General features: G+C 40.7%; 1 protein-coding gene across 1 annotated transcript in view; it reads right to left on the minus strand.

Moving 5' to 3' along the window:
- dph6 (diphthamine biosynthesis 6) overlaps positions 1 to 26,262 on the minus strand; it is a 56,167-nt gene that overhangs the window by 22,355 nt on the left and 7,550 nt on the right. Inside the window, exons 4-12 of the mRNA XM_085342993.1 lie at positions 19,005 to 19,078; positions 17,981 to 18,099; positions 10,252 to 10,313; positions 9,813 to 9,907; positions 9,626 to 9,719; positions 7,653 to 7,803; positions 7,149 to 7,274; positions 3,505 to 3,634; positions 3,204 to 3,378 (exon numbers count right to left, since the gene is read on the minus strand). Coding sequence (XP_085199119.1) covers positions 3,204 to 3,378; positions 3,505 to 3,634; positions 7,149 to 7,274; positions 7,653 to 7,803; positions 9,626 to 9,719; positions 9,813 to 9,907; positions 10,252 to 10,313; positions 17,981 to 18,099; positions 19,005 to 19,078 — 1,026 coding nt within the window. The remainder of the gene's footprint in view (positions 1 to 3,203; positions 3,379 to 3,504; positions 3,635 to 7,148; positions 7,275 to 7,652; positions 7,804 to 9,625; positions 9,720 to 9,812; positions 9,908 to 10,251; positions 10,314 to 17,980; positions 18,100 to 19,004; positions 19,079 to 26,262) is intronic.

Here is a 26,262-nt window from a genome sequence, read left to right on the forward strand (position 1 = left end):
TTTTCTCTTTTGTCCAGCACGGGTGGCCCAGTCTGACTTTGACTCAGCCTGACCTCTCAGCTCTTCATCAAAAGGGCCAAACAAAGTTCAGCTCTTTGTTTTTAGACATTCATGCTCCTGTAAGAAGATTATTCAAATTCTACCGCCTGCCTCAACACACTCCTCCCTTTGATACTAATTGGCAGCGTCAGATTCACTTCCCTCCTGATGCCTCACGGTCCACTTTGACAATTCTCAAAATCCAATGCAAATCCTATCGTGGGCTTGTGCATGACAATCTTCTACAATATTGACTGTCACTCACAATTAGGGGAATGAGGCAAGGGGTTAGTGCTCACCAGCAACCTGAGGCTAGCGCAGTCAACTCCCCAAACGTACCTCGCCGAATCTGATCAGTGAGAATAATGTCCCAGCAAATATCCCAGGGGTGAGCCACTTACCTTAACTGGAAAGAGGAGATGTTTAACAACCATCCAGCTGATAGTTTGTCTGTTCAGACATGGTTTGGGTATCGTACGTGCCGCAGTAAATGTTGCTCAGAAGTGAATGTGACTGAACGGCCAGCATTAATTTAAACAGATCTTGCAAGTAAGAGACCCCTGTTGCTAACTCTGACTTTAGTGAATGATGGACCAATTTGATCCATCTGGCAACTAATAAGCGTAATCTATTATTATTAGTAATGCATTTCTGTGTAAAACATGGAACATAGCCAACTAAAAACAGACTTGTGCTCCTTCCCCCGCCTCCTGCTTCTTTTATGTCACTCCAAAAGAATTGCCTAAAAGCTTTCATAAAAGCATTCCATTACTCGTCTTTCATTGTAATGAGAAAATTTGTTTTGATATTTTCCAACTGAGAAACATTCTTTGTCTTAATGAATTGATTGCTGTAGTAAAAGACTGAAATTTCTTATATCTTAATTAGATGATGTAAATTGCGTCTAAAACAAATGACAGCTAAATTTTCATTAGATCCCTGACAAACAAGACAGCAAAACAAAACAATTAAAGAGAAGAACTTTGATACAGCTACGCTCACTAATAACACGATAAGATTACTCTACAGTTCATATCACAGTGAATTCAACCTGTAAACACATGTCTGTCAGGTATGAAACAACATGAAACATTATTAAAAAAAAAGGGCATAAATTTAATTAGTGTTTTTTTTTCTTTATGGCTTGCGGCTTTAACCTAAACTGATGCCATATTATATATCAACATACAATACACCAACAGGCCCTCAAGAGGCCCCCAGCTTTGACATTATAAAGGTTAACTAATTCTTTAAATCAAGTCACATCTAAATCTGTCAGCTTACCAGGCCAAGCCGGCGTTCAGTCAGCCTGCCATTTCAGAAAGCTGAAGCAGAGAGACATGACAAGCTGAGCAGACAGATGAATAGACGAATAGAATTTGAAGGTCCAGCATCCATCAAATGCCAATCTATAATGCCATTCCCTATACCTCCACCAGTACCAAGCCTCAATGTGGAGACCTACTGTAATTAAGTCCTGCAGGGGCAGAGCGTTCTGTCAGCAGCCATGTGCTGTCTTTCAAACCAGTGGACATTTGTCAAAAGAATAAACTGATCCCAGTACAGCTGGACATTGATTAGTTTAGAGCCCTGACTGACTACCCTAGATTCACATGGTTAGCATTACTATATATGTATATTATATATACATATATATACTATATATGTATATTATATATACATATATATACTATATATATTTACTATAATTGTTAAAGAAAGGTAACAGAAACCTTTTTTATTTTTCCAGTTGTTTCCATTTTTTCCCCCTCAACTCATTATCTTAAAAATAGCTGAGCTTCACATAGCTGACTGGATTCTCTGGTCATGATTATGATCTAATATTCTGATATCCATTCCCCCCAACTTCCAATCCCTTTGTATTGTTAAATCCCTCTTTTATTCACTAATTAATTTCCGTGGAATGGAATGTATGAGAAGGTATCTCCACAAGAGCTCTTTGGTCGCTGTTCTCGCCCTGTCCCTGTTGCCAACACTCACCAAGAAAAAAAGTGTCATTAAGATGGCATCACCATGGTGCTGGTGAGAGGAGGGGTGGGACTGCATGCTTGCTCACAGCAAGGGGGTAATTGTATCAATATGTAAAACTCCCTATCTGTACTGAAGAGACGTTAATACATTTTTGATCAAATTAAGCCATTGTAGCGTGGAGGAGGAGTAGACACATTGAGAGACCACGCAGGGGTCGTACGAAGCTCCGTGCACAGCTCTGAACAAACTCTTCTCATTGTTTTCTCAAATTGCTTTGGATATGAACGATCATTAGAGGAATGAAAGATTAGATTGCTTTCCAGAGGCAACATCGCATGCACACAGCTGACATCAATTTCATGTCTCGATGAGACTCCATTGAGGAAATCAAACACTGCTGGCATGTTAAAAGCAAACCTGACTCTGTAGGTTGCATCTCAGGACTCCAAACTAAACTTCGGTGACACACTGGAGAGATTTGCCATCAAGCTCTGAATGAATGGCTAATCCACACATGTTCTCACTCATAGACGGATTTGGCTGCAACATCAAGGACGGTGTGGAGGAGATGGACACTATCCTTGTTGACAGTACCTTGACAAGTGTAATCCTATATAATACACACTGGGTAAACACAACACCAAGCCAACCGTGCAACCACAGCCCACACTTCCTTTTCTCTCCCTTTGAATTCTAGATTCTTTCTGGGTTTGAAACAATATGAAAGAAGTTTGAGTTTTAACTTTACAAACAAGTGCAAAAATGAATATGCACTCCCCACTATGAAAGAGATACATATTTACATGTATACACAACACAAGTCATACAGAACAATCACATGCATACGCACATGTGCATCTCTATATAAACAAAAGACAAAAGAGACGGACAAGCACAATTTTAATTGCCTTTCAAGAGCGCACAATTACAAAGCATACGAATCACCAGGAAGGTTTGTCAATCATCAGATTAATCCTTGATTATCCTTCTTTAATCTAATGCTTACTTTTCTACAGTAATGTTTCCTATTTTTTGCTTGGTCCAAGCCAAAAACTTACTTTATCATTTGGAAACCAATAATTTCTGTGAATAACAGGGCTGAAATGTAAATACTTATTAATAAGTAAATAGAAGAAATAGTTTCCCTTTTGGGGATATTTTTCTAGACTTACTCTGAGGGCCTGGCTGTAGGGTCCGATATTGGCTGGGGCCCAGTGGGACAGACTCTGGACGTGCAGAGCTTCTTTCTGATTGAAGCAGTCCTCTGCCAGGGGCTCGGTCCAGTCATGGAGGAGACAGTCCATCTGCAGCAGCTGGCCAGCAGGTAGAGGCACCTGGACACACACCCTACACAAAAACAAGAAGAAAACTGGATGATTGCTGTACTAAAAATAAATAAAATAAACACAGAATAAGAATGAGCTGTAAATGCAGGTTTGAGCAGCGTAAATATTGAAGATGTTTTACACTTACCTGGCTGGAGGGTTGATGTCAAAGTGTTTCTTATAGACTGCATTGAGTTCAACAAAATCTTCCATGTTTTTTACGTACAGGTGAACCAGAACAATGTCCTTCATCTTCCAGCCCCTGCTGTCCAACTCCCCTATAGACAGTAAATACATTGGAAGTGATAATAATATATTATAAATAAATTACACTAGCCTAACATTATTACTGCTTGGTTAAAATATGCATTTTTACAAAAGGCTTTTGTGTGCAATATACAATAAAACAACAGTACAGTACAGTCCAAATAAAATCCAAATGCAAAGGTCTGTGGCAAATGAAAGTGTCTCGCTAAGCACCATTACAGTGAGGTCATTAAGTTTCTGGACAGAATGAAAATGAGATTTTTTATTTTATTTTATGGATATTTTTTAATGTTGTCTTATTACACCACCACAGTGAATTCTACAGCAAATGATAAATATGTTTCAGAGGTTTACCAAAACTTTTTCATTAACTGTTTGGGAATTTCAGCCATTTTTACACATAATCCATTATAGAAAGTATTTACATGATTGACTGACAAGCAGTTTCATGGTCATATGAGACCTGTTCTCTCCTTATTTCATGACAAATTAAGCCGATAAGAGATGTTGTGTTGATCAAATATTGAACATTTGGTATCTTTTTACTGGGATACTTAATATGAGGTCCAAAGAGATATCAACGCATGTGAAGCAGGTCATGATTAGGCTGAAAAACAAAAATAAACCTACAAGAAATACGATTTTTCTTTGCAAGAGCTCAGTCCCACTAGAGTAAAAATAGGACAATAGAAAACCACTTTTGGTCACCAGTTCACCTGGTGGGAGACAACCTGTCTCAGTCTAACTCAGACTGACTGCAATCATTCTCAAACAGATTGGCAAAGGTTAAAGTCAGTCTGCGCTGATGAGTTCTGCTCCATCAAATGATGAAACACACAAACATGAGTTACTAAGGTTTGTGGCTGGTAGTTTACTGCAAATTGCACTAAATTTAACACATTATTTTGCCACTGATATGTATGCGATAATTGCTGATAGGAGTGCTCATTTATTTGTAATCAGTGGGAGAGATGTTATCAGAACAAGTGTATAATTGGCACTTGTGGATGGCTCAAAGCTCTGAGTGCAACTTTGGCACTGTCTGTCCGGCTGATGTTTACTCAGTCCTCACTCTGTTTCAAGTTGCCTCCCTGTATATTCCTACTCTAAGATAATAATAGGAGTTTACTGAAAGAGAGCAGAGCTGAACATAACTTAATGGTGCAACTTAACTTTAATATTTAATATGAAGTAAGTGTCAAAAGGCAACAGCCGAAAATCGCTTCAGTTTAAAGAATTAAAAAACTACAGTAGATTCCTAAGAAAACAGTGCGCTTTGATGATGGCTTTCCTGCAGCATGTCACTTTTTTATTTATTTATTTTTCTAAACACATCACAGGGCTTACAGGGAGTGAAGCATATATTTACTGAAATAAACAGCAGACTTTCAGACTTTGAGAGTTAATAAATATGTAAAAATGACTGGACTCTGTAACATGTTTATGGCATCATGAACCACAAGTTCTAACTGTCAACGAAGGAGTGAACGATGTTTAGGTTTGGGTTGATCTTATCACTCAGGAGTTTGGCTTCTCCTTTCTACTGGCCCATTTCTTCAGAAACACAATCATACCAAAGCTTTCTCACTGTAGGATCTGAGATAGCAGCCCCAGTGCACAGCTCCCACTCAGTTTCACACAGAGCGGAAAAACCTGGAGGGATCTGGGACAATAACAATATTTTCATTTACACGTGGAAACCTTGGTTTCTGACAGTATCTAATATCTCATATTTAAATGGAAAAATATGGAGAAAAACACGGAGAAAAAATCTTGCGCTCCACCTGACTGTCAGCCCTCAGGACGGCACACAGTACACAGCAATTTGTAACACAAGAATTAACCCTTACAAACCGTGTCTTGTTTGCTTGTTTATAAATGCATAAATTATAAATGTTACCCATCTGACCCAGTGAATGACCAAGATTGGGTGGGTGGCATGCCGTGTGCCACATTATTGCAAAAAGATTGCATATAATTTCCATCTTGACCCTGTTGAAAACTGATAGGAGACTGCTTTATCGCCATTTTATCCCAGTTTTGTTGTTGTCTTGACATAATAGAGCTGGTCTCCATTATTTCAAAGGCATTGACTGCACATGGTCGCCACCTGGTCTCCAACAACTGTTTTCCTAATTGTCACAAACTAGTCAGCAAGACTGGAAATTTCCTTTCAGACAATAAATAATAAACATGTCAGCCATATGAATGAGCCCCCTAAACCATGTTACATAAAAAACACAACAACCTTACTAATTTGAACCTAGTGATAAATGTGTCACTTTCAACACAGCACAACCCTGAACTGCATCCACTAGTGTTAATGGACAGGTTTGAACAAGATTCGCATTTTCAGCTATATTTACCAAAAGCCTGAGATTTTTTTGTTTTACTTTTCTGAATCAATTCGGCATAAAGCTACACCTACTGCATACTTACTCAATATTCATGTCATTTTAATTCTGTCACTTTAGTATTTAAAAGGTGGATAGATTAGAAATGTTTTCTGACATTGAAATCTATTGCTTTAAAGTGGTAATGGTGGACCTCTTCTGTAAAGTGCAGTCTAGCACAGTATGCACACACGATGTAGGCTTTGGATGCAAACGCAGGCACAAGGGCTCAAAGCAAAGCCTTTCTCGCTACAATCATTTGAAAGAGCTTCAAGTTTGTTTTTCCTTTGCCGACACTAGCGTCTCAGACTACTTCGCCCTCATACAAAGAGGTTGTTCATTAAATATTAACTTGTTTAATATTGTCTCTGCACTGTGAAGGCTGTTCAGCCAAGCACCACGATAAACATTAAATATGCTTTTCATCTTTCGCTCCTCTTTCCCCATCAAAAAAAGAGAAGGAGAAAAAAAGACTGTGATACACTGTAAAAGCCTACACTTTCAAACTTCTGCAGGGAAAAAAAAAAAGATAACCCACCCAACACGCCTGCACACTGCGTGTGTGTAAAAAGCTTTAGTTTTCGTTAATTTGCAATGCTTGTCCTTGCTTGGTGGCCAGCATGCGATCCTGTTCTTGTCATGGACAGAGTCTTTGACGCATGCTTTGCCTGCTGCCTTGACGAGCACTTCTAAGTAAGAATGACTTGTCAAACTCTGCTACTTCTCCTGGTGTGTGTTTAGCTAACCCAGCGAGGAGAAAGAAAGACACTCAGGGGACAAAATTCTCTCCATGTGTTTCTTTTCATTGTTTTTTTTCTTTCATTTTTTTGTTTTGGTGGGTGGGTGTGGAGGGTGGGTGTAAAGTGAGCAGTGCAGCACAGTAAGCCCGCCATATTTTTTTTGTTTTTTACTGAACAGCTTACATTACCTCTGCACAAAAGAATTATATTCTACCCCCCTCGACCATATCAAAGATGTCATTTTTATTTGATTGAAGAACACATAACTCATTCAAGTATAGTTTACTTTTGTGTGTTATGTGCTTTTGCGATTTCAGGGAGGCAAAAAAGAATTTTCTAGCAGACCCTTGTGATTTTCCAGAGAGCTCAAAACTTTTAATACTTTCCCTTACTTTGCAGCTGGATGAAAGCTACCGATGTCTGGCCCTGGATCCCAGAGTCTTGGCTCTGCAGGCCATTGATGCCACAGATCCACTGATAACCTCCGGAACTTCTTAAAGAGCAAGATGGAGAGACGTCTGCATGAAGAGATACGAGATGAAGAGAAAATGTTAGTTTACTTTTTAAAGTATTTTTTCTCTGTTCATAACTTTGAGAAACCCCAAAATGAGAGATCAATCTGTTTGTTTATTCATTTATAACTATTTAAATATTGCTTAAGAGACAAACTGTGCATAAACGGTTTATGTCAGAGGAATTATTAAGTCAGAGACTGCCACAAAATGACAGGTCTTGTCAAACAATCATTCAGAAATACTAGCATTAAGATGCTGGCCACATGACACAGATTCAGCCCACTTACACCACACAAAGATATCATCTGGCACACCAAGACATAAATATAGACTCATGCATGCATATCAGTGCATGCGATTCTCCCAATAAATGAATCTCACCGTGGCCCCACTGACAACTAAGGTCACAGTTTGATGAAAATTCGTGCTGGTTGTCTTCAGCTTGATCAGCATATTCCACCTCCTCAGTCATCTTGTCAATGGCATTTTGGCAAGGACAACTACCATGGGGCAAAGCTCTCGCCACCACATCCTGCAATAAAGCACCACAGGGAATAAATCAGGCCAAATGCCCAGCAAAGAGCAAGGAGCCTTCTGCAAAGACAGACAAAACGCTGTATAATTAGCCAATCTTTTCAAATACCCCACCAAGTGGGCTGTGTGTGTCAGTCTTTCATGACAAGGACCCAGACACGCATAACTTCAAGGTGAATGAATATGAAACAACATGCTAACATATTCACGGTTCGGGCGAATAGGGAGTGGTGTTTTCTGATACTGTAGATTCAATCACGCTGGCTGTCAGTCAAAACTCATGACTGGATGGGTGAGACATGTTCTGGATTTCATCTGTTTACTTATACTTTCCCTCTGCACTCTGCTACTCCTTTAAATAACAAATCATTACCATTCTCTAAGGCATACATATTACCTGCCAAATCCTGCTGGGGCGTCACATATTTAAATACATATTTCATATCTTCACAACGCCCCCCTCACCATGCCCAACACTCATTCACCCCCTCATCGGCTGTCAACCGCATTAGGCAATATGATAATCAAATTAATTATACTTCAGCCCCTCTCTCCTGGCCAGCATGAAAAATAGCTTGACTAGCATTAACGGAGGGCAAATGATGGTGGTCCATCCCCACCCCCTGAGCTTGGTGCGGTTTCCTCTAGTGCTGGTGTCACCGCAGATCTGTCACCCTGACGAGAAAAGCTTCAGAAGGCTGAACCAGGGCAGGTTCTCCCCTGGTTGCCCCCGCCCCCTCCGCTCCCACTCGTGCAGGCCCTGGTTCTCCGTGCTCTTCCCCCAGCAACCTAGGGGGGGCTAGAGGGGCTCTGAGAGGCTGTGAATGTGTCTGTGTGTTGGGGGTTGGAGTGTGGGGAGTTAAAAATTATATAGCTGTAGGGAGTGAGGCTGCAGGGTCACAGAAGATGTGGGACAGGGGTATGTTTTCTGTCCATAACAGTCCCATCCCCCCATCCAGCATCAAGATATACTTACATACATATATAAATACAAACACAAACGCACTCTATTGCACATAAAAACCCACAATGAAACTCACATAGAAATCACATGCTCCACCCTGGAGACATGTTAATCCCACAGTGCAACTTTGAGCTCACAGCACCGTTACACAAGGTGCATTTGCTTTCAGCAGGAACACCAATAAGCCAATAGGTTTCTTATTGAACTACACAACCTAAAATAGCATAATTAAAAAGTAAACATAAATGAAGGCAATGTCTCGATCAGAACTTTCTGGGAATTATTTAAGGATTCTAAAGTTGTCCGCTCTTGCAGACAAAGTAAAATGTTTGCAAATCTTCAAGCCTGTGAGGCCCTCCGCAGCTTCTAATTTACCAAAAGCCAATTCCTACTCCCCCCCACCCCCATCCACAACCCTTGCTTATGTCCGCTTAGCCAGCTACCTGAATGCAAAGTGCCTTAATGTGAGCAGACATGTTTATTAAGCTGGGCCTAGTTTCAGGCTGCAGTGAATATTGCAGACGTCAAAGTAGGCCATGTGGGGCTAGAGGAGAGAGAGAGTGAGGGATGAAGGGAAAGACCGAGAGCAAAAGTTTGTAAGAGAGAGAGCGCCGGAGCAAGAGAGAGGCCCTCTGGAGGTCGATCTGAACCCTGCCCTGCAGTGCTGTGTTTCTCCTCAACAAAGTTATCAGACACCAAAGGGTTTTGTTCTTGTATTTGTTTTGCCCTGAGAGCAGTTTTAAAGCAATCAATCCCGAAGCGACTCAAACTTTTGCTTGTAAAATTATCGATTCGGCATTGAACGCCATTGATCTCATTTGCGAAACAAGTTATAACTCATGGAAGTTTGACTCACGGTGTCTTTGCTCTCCGTGTGCATTTTAGTGAAGCGCAGGTAGCCAACCGGTGCAAAGGCATCTGCTGAGTGGATCACCGTCTCCGCCCCATCACTGCACAAACGCACAATGAACGTCCATATATATTTGGGGAAAGAACACACATGCTGCAAAAGTGTCAGACACAGTTTATAATGCTTTACTCACATAACGATCTTCTTTTTGAAGAGAGGACAATCAAGGGTGAAGGTTTCATATTCACCTCCTTCCCCACATATATGGACTCCATACTTCTGGGAGAGCTACTCAGGGAGAGAAAAACTTTCAGTTTATAATTTTTTAATCTCAATTCAATCCCAAATTTTCAATAGAACACTGGATTTTAAAATGTATAAATTGCTGAATGAAAAAATATATTTATATTAAATCATAAATCATATTTTATATATATATATATATATATATATATATATATATATATATATATATATATATATATATATATATATATATAAATCATCAAGACAATACATCATTTTAACTACATGATTTCATATTGTTTCATAGCCAACTTTGAAATGAACGTCAGGTAATGTCCTGGAGATAAGAGGCTGAAAGTGTGGTGGAGTATCTGCCATCCAATTACCTGTTTCAAGTAGGGCTCCATGTCAGCCAGAGGTTTTCCTAAGTGCTTCTCTGGATCCAGGCCTGGCACACATGTGGGAAGAGACACATATGAATGTACACAAAGCAATACACAAAGACAGAAATACAAACACAAACACCATTGCAAACAGACAAACGTATGCACAGACAGAGAACGAGAGAGAGAGCGCGGTCGGATCAGCAACACAACACAGTGATTGAAGATGACAGGCAGGGAGGTTTACGGGCAGTCGCACAAACACACATGTAAACCTGCGCCCTGGATCTATTTGTTTGACTTTGCAAGTAGTGTACACAGATCTCTCCGGGTAAGGGCAACAGTTTTCAGTTGCTGGCCACAGACCCCCCCCCCCCCTCCCCCCCAATCCTTCGCCCACAACCCCCCACCCCAACAAGTTCCCTTTGAGAACATAAACTCTGGAAAGAGATCTTGTTTATTTGGCTTTCCCCTCCCCTTCCCCTGAAATGGTGCATGGAAGTGACTCACAGGAATGGGAGCGAAAAGAAGAAAGGGAAGAGAAGGGTGGTGGAGAGTTTTGTATGCATATCCAGTGGTGCCACGCTTTTAAAATACAGGCTGACTGGCCCTCAGTCCCCAGACACAAAAACAAGTAAATCCAACTAGCAGCCCGCTTCCCCTTTTGATAACATATCCAAATCCAGACCTGAGCTTAAATGAAAGATTAGTGCGTTGATAGCTCTAATTTAGGAACACTCTACATATTAGTAGGAATAAAAGGCTGAAAACAGCGAGGAGTTTACTCAGCTTGTTGAGAATTGCAGGGTTTTACTACTTTGTGACACTGAGTCCTGATTTTGTGCTCTACAGGCTCTTTCCTGAGGGCACTAAGCAGAACTCCATCTCACCCTGTCACTCCTTTCACAAAGAAAGTGCAGCCAATGATTTCCTGCTGCACATTCTTTGCTGTTCCAACAAAACACAAAGCTTTGAGTACCAGGTGCTCTCTACAAAGAATAGAACAATAAAAACATAACAGGACACGAATGTAAAATGCTATATTTTAAGAAAGCCAAGTCATGCTTGCATCTTTAGAGCAAAACACCTGACTGTTTTACAGAAATACGATGACCGCTAGTGAAGTCTCTCCTTATTCTTCATCATTTTTCTTTGCCCTTTCTGTGGTTGCCTATTAACTGATCGACATAATCATTATCAAATAACTGATGAGTAACATGACAACGATGTCATCGCCATAAAAAAAAGCTGCTGACCCAAATTATTTCTCTCAAAATCTAATATAGCTCCACTACTCCTAGACATCAGGTGATCCTGTTCATTGGCATGTTCATGTGTTTAATTAAAGGAACTAAGTTAATCGAAATGTGAGAATCTCTCTTCTCTCATGGCCTGACAGCCTCAAAGGTTAACGTGTCATCAACGGGCCCCCATGGGGAGCAATGGATGGGAGACGTGAGGGAAGGCAGAGGTGATGTGAAGGAAGGACGTCGCATCCCATCCCAGTTCATCTTAATCCCAGCTGTGTCTCTCCTCCGGGCCCCGGTGGTCCGGCACTACAGGGAGAGATGGAGGGCCACAACAGTGGGAGGGACGGAGGGCCATAACAGTGAGAAGGCGGGAGGGAAGGAGGGTGGAGAAAGTGTGGAGAGAGAATGAGCAGACCCTTATTCTCTTCCCAGGGGATCTGTGGTCTTAATTAGTGTGAGAATATCTAATCTCAACATCCTCTCATCTTAACCCTGCCACAAAGGTAATAAGGAGAGATGAAAAAAAAGCATTAAAATTCAATCCAATTTAAATATCCTCTTTAATTAGTCATGCCTTTTAACAAATTTTAATAATTGGCTCCAAATTGCTGAGGGGATGCCGCATTTTTTAATACGTTCATTAACCTCCTCACTCTTAAATAATATATCATACATGATTTGATATTTACAAGGAAAGAAGAGGATGACGGAAACCAGGAAGACAGGAGTGAGTGATAAAACGATACAAAGACGACACTAATGCGGAGGCATTTCTCCCAAGACCACTTAGCACTTGTATGAGTGTTCTCTTAATTGACGTTTCTGACTGACTTAAGGTTACTCAAACCAACTGGAAATGAGAGTAGATGCAGTGAGCTTGTACTTGGAACATACATTCTTTGCAAAGTGTTTGAGTAGCCGCCAGTGTGAGCCTTTAGCAATCTAACATCACTCATTTACATGATCTTCACATCTCTGTCTCCTCTGAACCTGTTTTACAACTTGACCTAAACCCAATTACCTAACCTCATTATGCCACATTAAACCCAAATAAGCCCACCAGAAGCTGCCATTAGTCTGTCGCCAGAGACAGCAAGATCGCACTTTGTAGAGAGAGGAGCTTTCCTAAGAGAGACTGAGAGGAATAGCTCTCCTTTAAAAGGGCTTTTTACCTCGTATTATCCTATAAAACTCCAATTAAATTCAGTGAACTTTAAAACCAGGGAGTCCAGTAATGAGGGAGAGCATTTCTTTTCAAGAACAGTGCCGACATTTAGGGTTTGAAATTAAGGAGGAAGAAAAAGTTTACCAGGAAACCGAGAGTCATTTATACAATTATGTTTTTATACCGAGGTTTAAAAAATAGTCTTTAAAAACAATCTAAAAATATAAAAACACATATAAAACACTAAAACTGCAAGCTGTAGGAGAAGTTAACCGATAAATAATAATAAAAAATGTTTTAAAGCATAGACGTGTTCTCGAAAAAATAAATCCATCTGATCTCTACAGAAAATCTTAGAAGTCACTGAATGAAATTATTTCTTTTAATGTTGTACTAATTCCTTTAAACGATCGCGATTGGGTTTTCCCATCTCGAAAAGGTTGATTCATGTAAACCCACAGCAGTGAGTTACCTATTTAATTGAAAGTGACTGTGATTTTGCTTACTGAGCCTAATGCCAAATTAAAAACTGGGAGATTCTAGATACTGTCTGAGCTGAGCTGAGCTGAGCTGAGCGCAGTATCGCAGGCATCCGCAGGTTGTCTTAAGATCTGGCAGCTGACAGCTCAGCTTTAATCCTTGCCTTCAGAGAGAAAAGGCAGAGAAAATTGGATTCATGATGTGTAACATTTTAGCCTTTAAATGGATGAAATAAGCATCTCCTCCCTAGTAGGTGAGCTGCACCAGCCTTTAAACAACGCACTCAAAGACCCCCGCCAAAACAATAGCTGTTCACTATCACCTAATCTTCGCAAGACAGACAGAGGAATACAAAACAGAGAGGAAGAAAGGAGAAGAGGGAAGTAGCACGGTACAAAGGATGATAAGATTAAGGTTATATGTGAAATTTGTCAAGCTCTTATCTGAAATTCAGTGTCTGTTAGCAAAATAATGGGCAGCATGAACCGCGTAGCAATCACATCAAGATGAAATCTTTCCAGTCCAACAAATGATAGAGAAGAAACTGGGGACCAAAATGAACCTGTGGAAAATATTTTTCAGATCTAGAGTGAAACTGAACAATGTGTAATTTAAAAAACAAACAAAAAATGCAGCCTATCATTCTTAAACTATTTAAGGTAAACCTCAACCCCAAAACAGCCCAAACCATCTGCAGTAGAGAACGTCTTTTTGTTTTTAACACGTGAATTTCATAATTTTCACTGAACAGAAGAACAACAGAATCTCCAGTGCATGCCATATAATGGAAATTTAAAAAATAAATGGATTCTAATAACTGACAGCAAAGTAAAATTAGTACAGTTATCTTGGAACATTTTAATGGATGAAATTAAAAGAGCTGGAAAAGTTTATTTAAGAATTCACCAATGAACTTATTCCTCATTTAGTCATTTTTTCCAGCACATTCTCTGATTGGTTGCTTCTCTTTCTGATTTGTACTAGTACACTCAGGATATTTCAATTACTATAATTGAACAGTGGATCTGAATATGCAACTTGACTGGAAACAAAAGGTATACATACAGTATTTCCTCGATTAGGTCGAAAGGTAAAAATCCACAAAGTAGAAACCATATGTTTATTCCATTATTTTTAATAATTAATTAATTAGTGATTAATTTTGAGTCATAAAAATCCTCCCCCACACTCTTATAAACCTTCCCACTGTCTTTGAAAACCCTGTTATAACTCTGTTATTAATTTTCTAGGTTAGAAAATGCTTATTTTACTGCAAAAATAATTGAAATGTAAAAAAGAATTAAATACCTATAGAAACATGCAATGAAATTCCTGCAATATAAATTTACAGATGATGTCGCGAGTCCATGAAAGGTGCACCGTCCGGCGTGGGAATACTGTGTATGTATTTTTTAATTTTTTTAAATAATCTATTACCTATCTGTCTAACTAACTTCATCTTTGTTAGTTTCTAAACAGTCAAAGCAGAAAGCAGTTGAACCTGACGTGTGAGCAGTAAGCTAAACTTGCAGCCTGAAATCACATGTCTGTTATTGACTATCTACAGAAGAGGATTAGGGCCACTGGAAAAAAACAAAGAGAAAAAGTCAGAATTCTGACTTTGAAGACATCCCCACTTGTTTTGCTTTTTTTTTTTTTTCTGTCCCAGACAAAAGATGACAATGTGAAAAAAAATCATGGCAACATCTTTAGTCAGAGGCCCTCCATTGCACCATGTGTGAAGTTCAAAGTTGTCCATTATAACCACTCTGCAATCCAAGGCAAAATCCTGACAATGGCAGAAATTTAGGATGATCATCTCACAATGTGACTTGTATAACAACCCACAACTACAAAACAAAAAATAGGAATGCAGCACGAAAACACGCAACACCAGCACTGTGCCAAATGTAACAAAGCATGGAAAGCAATAGTGAAGGAATAACAACCATAGATCCTGGGCACTAATTCAGCAGGTAATGCCATCCTGCAATCTGCATCAAACCTGATCCTACAGTGTGGCTTTCTAAAGTCTCAATTTGTAATGGTGCCTTCATATATAGAAACAATACCAAGCAAAGACTCTTTTTATTTACACTATCAGATACCCTGTGGCGCCATGGTACTTCATTGTGGTACAGAAAATGTCTACAAATAACATAAGTTTGTTTAAAAAAACAAATGAAATCGGTCCGGGTTAGAGGACAGAACACTTAATTTCAGGAACAACCTGCATCTTTTTACAGGGGTTGATAATCTCATATCTGATAACAGGCTCTGTTTGGTACTGTTTCTATATCTAGATGCTTTGCCAATGTAGTTCTAATATTCAAATCAAACATACAAACCATTGAGGTCTCTGATCACCAATTGTCCTTTAAATATACATTAAACTATGATAAAGTGACGAGGTGATCAGTGACAGCAAACACGTGACATAAGTTCCCTAATTCCGAGCTTAAAGGATGTGTTCGTGTGAAGGGTAAAAGTTCATGCAGAGATAAAAGATTTTCCAACAGGCAGACCGTGATTTCACACATGCCAATTATCTCTGGAGCTGAGGACCAATTAACTGCTGAACCTGTGCCCTTATACGCACATGCACTAATCAATTGATTAACTAATTACATGAATATTTAATACTAGCTTTTAGGATTTCCAATTATCCACAGTTAGCTGCAGAGACACAGCACCAAAAACGGGAATGTGCCTCCACCTTTCAGACGAATGCTTTTTTGCTCATTAGAAGCTTTAGCTGACATTCGTAGGCTCAGATCCAGTTGAACTTATTTCCCTGCCTGCAATTTGGGATCTTCAATGACTGAATTTTTTTCCCCCACCGTCAGCACACAAAGGAACACTTCCAGAGAATTCACTAAGAGGATCATCCTGCATTTGGACACCTGTCTTTTCATTACAGGGATTTATTACTAAGAAACATAAACTTCTTTAAAAGAAGACAGAAAGAAAGAAAGAAAGAAAGAAAGAAAGAAAGAAAGAAAGAAAGAAAAGGCCCCAAAAAACTCAGTTTCTTCTAGCTACAGAATATTCTAAGTTGTAGCTATCTGTGCAACTGCAAACTTAACCCTTGCCCTGTGAAAGTATTTTTCCTCTCCTCCTGGGGTTTGCACATCTTAATCCCTCCAAATCTCTTTTTTCTTGCTTTTTCTCTCACACACAAACACCAAAGGCCACCAGGTATGCCCCTCTGTCACCCAATCTCCCCCAAACAGCACACCTCACTGCACAGGCCTGCTTCCACCAAAGCTGCAATTATATGAGTGCTGCCTAAAATGCCTTGGGCTCTTGCACCCCTATTCAATTCTCTCCTTTCTAATTACCGCTGCCTTGGGACAGGTGAGAAGTCAGGGCTGATAAAATCTTTTCTTTTTACCTGTAGCCAACACACACATCCCTAAATACACACAAACACCTACAGTGGGAGGCCAAGATACACACTCATAGTCACCCGAGGTGATTTTCCTTTCTAATTATAATCTTCCAGAAAATGTTGAGAATTTGCTTTTAGAGTTAAGATGTGTTTAGAGTAAAAAGCTTGGCAGAAGCTGCAGGGTTAGAGGGTGATTGAGGTCTTTAAGGTAGGCTGTTTTGGTTACATGCTTGTCATTTTAGGAAGTTGATTGATAGCTAATATAAATGCAGACTTAGATTTTATCGAGTTACAAATGCAAATCAAGATAAGAAAAAAAATGTTGTCTGTAGTAAACACAATTATGATACTGTGAGAGAAAAATGGATTCTGACATCATCTCCACCCTGATGGGCATCTGACAAGTTAATATTATTTATTACCAATATGTCCTTTATAAAACCCATTAAAAATGAGAAATGGCTCCAGGAAATAAAGCACCAATGATGAATGGCTTGACAAGTGCATTCTATAAGAGGTTATTTGAGCAGTGTTGAAAGATATGCAGAATATCATGGACGCCTCACACAGCTCTGTGGGTCATCAGTCAGCCGTGGACCCCTTTTCGACTGATTGCTACCAAAGGTGACAACAACCACTTAACAGCACGTAAACAGTGTCTACATGATGATCTATCGCCACGAGTAGTTTGAGAGTAAAAAGAACCATTTGTAGCCATAATTATCGTTTATCACCGGCACCGTCAAAGGGGATCCAGCTGCACTGTCAAGTAGATACAGGTAGGGATCTTAACATCATATACCAGGGAAAGAAAAACTTTTTTTTCCCTTTGTCTCTCCTGTTATTCTGTAATCTGATCTTCCTATCCTCGGGCTCCAAAACAGGCATGTAGAGAGCAGGTGACACCACATTAACCTCTTCCGTCAGTGCTGAAGCAGTTGAAAAACGTAAATGAGAGGTACCAGATTTTAATCTTCGCTTCACGGACCATGTATTCTGAGCTATGCATAAGCACAGACAGAAGAGTTTCTCACATACAATGGGGACATGTGTCGCTTATTGACAGGTTGCATTCATGTACGGGGCAATCAACCGTGATTATTTCTCGACTGCCAACCTTTCCTCCACACACCCTCCTAATACAGCCGCACACTTTTCCTCAACCCTCCTCCTTCTGTGCGTCTTATCTTTTCATATTGTTCTCTGCTTCGATACTTTTGCCGCTGGCACAAGTCTTAACACCGCGGCTAAGCTGCAGATTAATGATTAGGGCATTACTCTGCTTGTCTCTCTTTTTCCCCTCTGGTTACACCTTATTTTTACTTTCCTAAAGCTCACTTATGCAAATTCTTCCTTCGGTGCCCATTCCAAACACAGCTTAACCAATATAGCACCTTGAGAGAACATAAAGAGAGCGTTCACCAGTGGGCTGAAACACAAACTCACCGAAAGCAGCAACTTTGATGAGGATCGCATGAAGGTCTGATGATATCATCTCAGAGAGCAAGGACTCTTGGTCTCGCCGCCACAGGTAGGCCAATGGCTGCAAACCAAGCCGCAAACATCTGGGAAACAGGTGAAGGGATGCAAACTGGTTAATACTGAATATTAGCCAATGTTAGAACAACTTCAAAGCCTACTTGGCTGGGCAACTCTTCATTTACGGGAAAGCTGCCACCCTGATGGGCCCACAGCACATGCTGCCACCTGCCACCGCAGCCAGCGGTTTTATTCAAGGAGAAAACACACACACGCACATATACACGCACACAAAAATCCCCCCAAAAAACTTCATCTTAAGCTGTGGCTTGTCTTTCACATAAACTCAGGTGAAACACACATATCCACAGCAGGTAACTGGAGCCAAACTGTCTGCAGACAAACGTCTACTGCTCAAGAAATGCCTGAGCTGCTTACCTATATATTTGTGTGGGAAAACAATAGCTGACTGACAGCAGGATTTGTTAATGTGAAGAGAGCCTTTGTGTTCTGCTATGTCCAGTTTAAGAAAATAAAAAAAAACAAGAAAAGTAGGATAAAAGAAAAGATAAGATAAGAGTAAAAGTAATACTTGTAGGTGTCTCTCACACGAGGGAACTATTTTTTCTTTCTCGAGTAAGAGCCGTGCGTCTACCCCAAAAGGAAAATGCACTTTTAAAATGATCAAAGTCACTTGGCAATTAGGTAACCATCAGTTTCAACCATCATTTCATTTAATTTTGCTCCATAAAAACAGAACCACTTCAAAGCTAGTCTAAATAACTTGACATAAATATAATGCAGTGCATGTATGTGTGTGTGTTTAAGCAAAACTCGCCCCCAAATTTGGAGCGCAGGGAAGTAAGAATGCAGGCGATGTGCTCTTTTCTTCAGTGGACATAACAGTGTGTCTCATATAAGTTCAGGGGTGCACGTGCACGTTGAACTAACAGTGTGTTCTGGATCGTGAGTGTGCACGTGGTCAACTTACACATTCTCCACCCGGACCCTCTGGTAATCAGAGAGAATGGCCCCTACTGACACCGCTTCGACGCCCTCCTTTTCCTGTGTGGAGCAAAAGATGGAGGAAACTTAACAACAAACATTTCTTGACTTTTCCATTATAAAGCATGTGCGATGTGCATAATGTAACAGCAATTTGATGTCACCAGTCTCTCGAGGCCAAATACCCCTTTCTCAAACTATAACGGTATCCCAAAGTGTTATCTGAACAAAACCACACACACACACAGATGTAAACACAGACACACAGAGACTGAAAGACACAAAGAAAGCAGATTCCTGACAGCTCACTCCTTTCATTGGACCGCAATCCTGTGGGGATGTTTACACTCTGGTCGTATCAAGGCCTTTACGGTCCAGCCCATATCCCCTGGAGGTTTGCGCACATGGCTCTGTGACTGCACTTTCATGTTTATGCTTAGGTTTGTGTGTGTGTGTGTACGTATGTGTGACTGGAGGCACCAGCACCACCAAAGGCAATTGCTGGACCTTATCAGTAGTCTAGTATAAGCAGGAGATGAGAGTGTCTGGCTGCAGCCTGCATCCTGTACACCCACAGCTGGAAGATGGAACCACAGTGACAACTTGAAGTATCAGCGGAACTTTGTGTCTGTGAGTGGCATGTATCTTTAATACTGCTAAGGGCTAATCTAATTGCTTTTCATATCATATTCATATTTCAGAAACAGTGAGACAACTATGCACTCGAGAGATACTGACACAGCCTTGAGATGCATTCAATCTTCTTACAGAAAAACAAGCTTGATCTGGAGTGACAAATACAAGCACACACACACACTTACACATGCACGCAAGCAAGGGCTACATGCTGACGTGCATACATACAACGAAATAAAGGCACAACCTCCGTCTCCACCTAAATGCCCCTCCCCTACTCAAACCCACCTGCAGATTCATTAGAACATTACATGGGCTGTAATTAGAATAAGAGGCAGGGGTAGAAGCAGTGGAGGGATGCACAAGTCTCCACTAAATTACCTTGTAGCCGTTATCAATTTCCCTGGCTACTGGTCCTTAAGATAAACCCCCCCACCACCACCACCACCACACACACACAAAGACACAAAAACACACACCCCTCCTTCTCCCTGTGGTCCCTTCCTGCAATTTTTCTCTGCCTGATAAACATGCTGATTAAAGCGAACAGCATGTAAACCTTTGATACTTTCCTAAATGAAATCCATGCCCTGCCTGGGGCCTGATGCTGAGCTGAAACGCACTGTACCTCACACACGCAAACACACACACAGCTCCACAAAGGCGTGCCAGCTAATCAGATAAAGGATGTGCTCTGTGTGTGTGTGTGTGTGTGTGTGTGTGTGTGTGTGTGTGTGTGTGTGTGGCTTTGCGAATGTGTTTAGCAGAGAATGTGAGGAATAAAAGTGATGCTAAACACATACCACAAATAATCCTTTGACCTAAAGTTAAACACAAAGCGATCTTAAGAAGGCATTCAGCACTCCAGTATTGTTTTCTTTTTTTATCTCGCCAATCTGTCCCGCACTGTAATGTACATTTATAGTCAATCCCATTGCCCGGTGACAGTAATTAAGTCAGACTGATAACATTTCAGCCCAGCACAGAACGAAGGGGGCTGCAGGCAGTGCCATGTAATTCTAGGTAAGCCTCAAGGCCAGCACTCTATTCTAATGCAATGATAACCTTTTCCCTAAATGCAACTGTCACTCCCTAAAGAGGCAAATTAGGAGGTACAGAGTGGGATAAGAAGAGACACAAAGAAAGACGAAAAGATATCCAAATGAGAGTGTTGAAGAAGTGTGCTACATCAACACCAATTTGGTCCCTTGACTTTAAACTTGCCAGGACCTGACAGACTATCAGAGCATCAGAGCAACAACAAACAGCTTCGTCTCGCATTTCTGTCTCTCTGTCTCCCTCTATCTTGTTTCTCTCAGGAGCAAACTGTTGTAGGTACTTGGACCTCTGAGGGTCAACCTGACTAATTAAATGGCTTCACTTTTCTTTTCCATTCAGCCTTACAACCAGGCACACTCGCCACTAATGACAACACAAAAAAAAAATTCTCACACATCCCCTTGTTTTCAGTGGAGATTCTAACTACTAGACCATTTGGCAACGGCTTTGGGAAATGATTATTTTTGGAAGTGGTAATGTTTTTGTCGCTATTATAGCCACCGCCAGGAGACAGGCAGGAATGAGGGGGCAGCTAATGCTGCTCTGGATGTGATTTTATAAATTCTAGACATATTTTCTCATCCTCTGTGGGAGGAGGTAGGATAAATTATTGTGAAGAGGGGGTATATGTACATATAAATCTAAACTGATGGATATTATGGGAATTGTTCTATGTCTATTCATGACGCCATAAAAAAATCCAAACTTTGATTTTATAGTAGCTGAAAAATTTATCAAAATGGTTTATAGTGGAAATATTTGACAAAGCGACTAGGTAGCTCATGAAGCACAGTATAATAATAAATAATAATAAAATCTTTATGAGAGCTATCTGGCTAAACGATGTTTTGACTATATTAGAGGTGGGATCTGGGTAACATAATGATAAATCAAGGCAAAGGTCATGAAGAGGCCTGTGACCTACAAACCACTTCTCTTCCTCAGTGATTGTTGGCACAAGATCTAAAGAAAGAACTCCCTCGCTGCCCTGATTCAATGTCACTCTTCTTTTTTCAGCATTTAATGACCCTTGTTCATAAAAGGAAGCCTCACCTGATCCAGGACCTGAGGCCCTGTGTTATCTCATGCCCAGAGCAGGACTAATTCTCGCATGGTGCTGTGCAACAGTGCAACCCCTCAGCAGCTCCGTCAGAGGCAGACTAAACAAAAGCCTGGCCTGGCTTCCCCTGTCCTCTCCGGCAGGCAGAAAAGCTATTAATGAGGATCTATGGCCCAAAGCAGTGGAAGTCCTTAGTCCCCCCAGCCATGTCCATCAGGGTACTTAGCCCCATGCAGTCATTAACTTCTGTTACTAATTGTCAAATTCATTAAACTAATCCTTCCCCCACATCCGGATGTCTCCCGTGGAAATGGATGGAGAGGGCTGAGTTATTAAGATGTCAGCTGTGGAGAAGATTAAGGCCAGCAGACATGCTCCACAAAGAAACGATACGGCCATTAAACTCTATATCAAGGTAGTGTGCGTGATATACTTTGTAATTATATATACATTCATCTTAGTAAGGGAGTGAAAGACTGCTTCAAATGTATTCACAGTCACAGACATGCCTTTGGTAAAGATATGTATCTGCCTCAAAGACAAAAAAAATCAACTACAGAATTCAGCTATGATCTCAGCATTAAAGGTACTAACCCATTCCACATTTTCATTCAGGGTAATATTCAACATTCAAAGCCATTAACAGCAACTAAAGCAATTAGAAAGCCATAAAATATTAAAAATTCAATAATCATATTCATATGGAATACATCAGAACCCTCATTAACTCGCTCTCAATGGCTGTCACAATGAGGTCTTAATTATACACCCTAACAATACAAAGCTCCATTTTGCAAAATGGTAGGTTTCCAAAATGCCCGATTGAGTCTGTTCTGACAGCCAGGAGTCCAGAGCAGGCAGATCTCAACTATTATTGACACCAGGCCACACGTTTCCTTAAAATATCCGCTTTTTATCAAGTCTAAACCTGTTGACACGCTCACTGTATAATATTACTGCCTGGTGTATGCAGCATTCCTGTCTGTGATAGCAGGAAGGTGGGGAAGTCGACAAAGTGGGGAAATTAATTAAAGTGGTTCGAATGACAGTTTGCTCAAGGGCACCAAGGTGCCATTACATGCTCTCCATTGCTGCAATCACACTGTCACATCGTCACCGTGCCTGACCCCAAGACCTCCAATCCCACCCCTCCTCTTCAACATTTCTTTCCCCTCTCTGTGTCTTCTCTTCACCCCTCTCTTCCTGGATCCATCAAGTAAGTGACTGGATGCGACATGGTTTTAATGTTCTCTGCATTAGCTCTGGGCCTGTTCCAGCGTAATGGGATTGTTCTCCCTTGTTCACCTGCATGGAAGGAACATGGGGAGGGGTTGGACCCTGTTGTAGTAGCTCAAATAGATGTCATACAGGAGATGGGGCTCGCTAGGGTCAAGCGGTTGTGTTTAATGTAATGTAGACACAGTCTTGGGGCGTGTTGGGCTGTCCTGACAGCGTAGACATGCCAAACTGACAGGAAGCTTAGTGTGAGCTTAGTAGGAGGAGACACTGCTTATTTGTTGTAAATCAGCTTCCTCATTGTCATTCCAACGAGACTGTTAAACTCCAAGGTGACTCCAAGAGTTGGTAAAGGAGAAATGGGATGCTGAATGGTGCACACAAGGCACAGGATATTCTTAATGATCGTTTAAATTAAGGTACACCCAACGTTCACAAAATCATATTCTGCTTATACAGTACATACTGAGTCTCAAACAACAGGTATGGTGTCTGATCCATCAAAACAAACAAAACGGACACGCAGGCTTAGCGAATGTTTTTGTAAAACAAACATCGGCAAAATCTCGTTCTGAAAGGCTTTCAGAGACATTCCCTTCGGTAAATTGGCGGAGCTCTGCATCTAAAACAGCTGTTGAAAGACAGGCTCTTCCTTTGTGTTTGAGGACGGTCTGGCAAGATGACTCAACACGTGTCAGTCTTCAACCATATAGAGTGGTGGAATAAGAAAAACAAAGTTCTCACAAAGCCAGCTGTTCGCAAAGCCAAATGCCCTGAACGGTTCCTGAGATGATGCAGGTCATAGTTACGAGAAGTGTGGAGAGGAAGCAGACGAGGGGAGAGTATTATCCTCTGCTGAGGCCACTGTGCAGGTGTGACCAGGCAACAGAGGATATGACATGAGGCATTGTCTATTTAGCACGATGAGTGAAGGACGCTTATCAGTCGAAAGCCAAAGAAATGTGATGAGTGACAGCGAAGTGTGCACTGATTAGGGTATGGGGAAGAATGAAAAAGAAGCTGTTTTTATCCACGAAGGTACTAATGCTGCTTTTTATGGCTGAGCATGAATTTTTTCAGTTTCCCAGCCTTAAGTTTACACATACCCACACGGACACACACACACACACACACACACACACACACACACACACACACACACACACACACACACACACACACACACACACACACACATGCACAGTCTTTAGTCTTGGATAGTGATTCATTTACAATGACAGAGCTGTTTTCAGCAATAGAGCCTGAGCATAAATATGCCATGCCGCACAGCTGGAAAATGTAGAAATTCATCAGGGTTAAAAAGTAGAGAGATTAACGTTTCACGAGTTTCCTCTAAGATATATACGGTTACGTAAACACAGGCCCCGCCAGTCATCAGGCAGGGAGGGAGAGGGCCTTCGCCAAAGCAAGCACAAAGCCCTGGTTTCAGCAGGCCAAGGACAAGGAGGCTTTCCATATCAACACACATGGAAAACTAAATGTCGGGAAGCACCAGTGAGACAGGTTGTTTATCGATGTATGGTATAACCATGAATACTTGCAATTCAAGAAAACAAGTTTAGTCGTTAGTACTTAAAATGCAATACTTTATTTTTTGTAGACCACATTAAATAAACTGTCAGCCTTTAACTTTAAGTTGATTCATGATTTTTTAGGATTTTTAAATAAAACCACTGTGATTTCCTGCAAAAATTAAATTGAACTAAACTAAATATTAAACATATAAGATATTCTCACTTATATCATGAGTGAAGTCCATAAGGTGTATCCATACATACGTAATGTCGATGTATCCACACTGGCCCACGGAGACAAGAAGACAAGAAGACACACACACACACACAGCCTAAAATGTAAATGTTTTTCTGGTGAGGTCAGAATCCAGGCTCTTGGCATTTTGGCTCTTCTGCCCTCCGTCTTACATAGTTCCAACAGACGTCATGCTCCCCCAACACACGCGCGCACGCACAAACACACGCACGCACACACACTCCCCAGAGAGAGACCAGAGAAAAATATTGCTGTGATGCTGGTTTAACCCACTCTCCAGACTCCAGACAGTGTTTTTCTACGGCTGGTTATGACTTTAGCTGCGGGAGGTGATGGGGCCTGCCACAAATATTTCTTGAGGGGAATGGTTCACAAAACAAAACATAAAAGCCCTCTTAATTTCTGAGTAGATGAATGGCAGGGAGTTGAAAGACTTGACACAATTCCTCAGCTGTCAGTTCTGAGGCAGACAGAGTTGGGCCTGACTAACTGTTGATACTGGCGCATTTAAAAGGTTTTATTGAATCTCCTCCACAACTTGCGTTTTTCTTACAAGGTTGGATCCTTCATATTTTATGATATCTGGAGAGTAAAAACAACTCGACTGAGTCTGAGGAAGGCATGTAAAGCTTAGATTAGATTTTCAGACAAAGCTAAAAATTTGAGGTTTTTAAAGCAGAGAAGAAATTGTTGAAGATGTAACAATAGATCTCTGATGATGAAGCAGAAATTGATTTGCAAAAGTCATTCAAAGGCATTTTGAAGAAGGCATGCCAAACAATCACAGTGACAAAAAAGAGATAAAAAATATTGTTTGCCAGGACTAGAAAATTATCACAACTTTTTTCTTAATAAAAAACTGAAACAAGGAATCATATGAACACACTTTGTATAATCCTTTACATCAGCGCATAACATTGAAGCAACAGCTCAAATGCAATAACCTTCCGATACAGCTACAATTCATCCAGTATCAAAATAAAACAAAAACAAAAAAAAACACGCACGTTTCTCATTGAACAATGTTCAACAATGTAGTGGTTTGTGCCCTCGGCAAGTCGAGATAAGGCTATCAGCTTCCATCATCGCTAAACAAGATTGAGCAAAGTACATTAAGCAGAAAAATACAAACAAATTACAAAGGCTTGAGGCTTGACTCTTTATCTAATGTTTGTGGGGACTGCTAGCGTCAGTTGGTGGGAAATGGGCCTGCATCTAATAGATCCTGTCCCACCACTTCCACACGGCCCGCGAACAATACACAGTGCCATTATCTCAGAGCTAATGCTATCCTTCCTCATGTGCAAAACAAGTCTGCAATCTCAACCTCACTGCCACTGAGCCGACCAACACAAATACAAGCATCTCAGGACCAAAGGAAAAGATAACAATGGTTATCGCAAAAAGAGGCAACACCGAGAGACAGCTGTTTGAAATCTGTCTGAAATCCACACTTTAACAT

The sequence above is a fragment of the Diplotaxodon limnothrissa genome, linkage group LG19 (assembly GCF_057381915.1).
Source record: "Diplotaxodon limnothrissa isolate DT_005_m linkage group LG19, D_limnothrissa_male_GT1.1, whole genome shotgun sequence".
NCBI lineage: Eukaryota > Metazoa > Chordata > Actinopteri > Cichliformes > Cichlidae > Diplotaxodon > Diplotaxodon limnothrissa.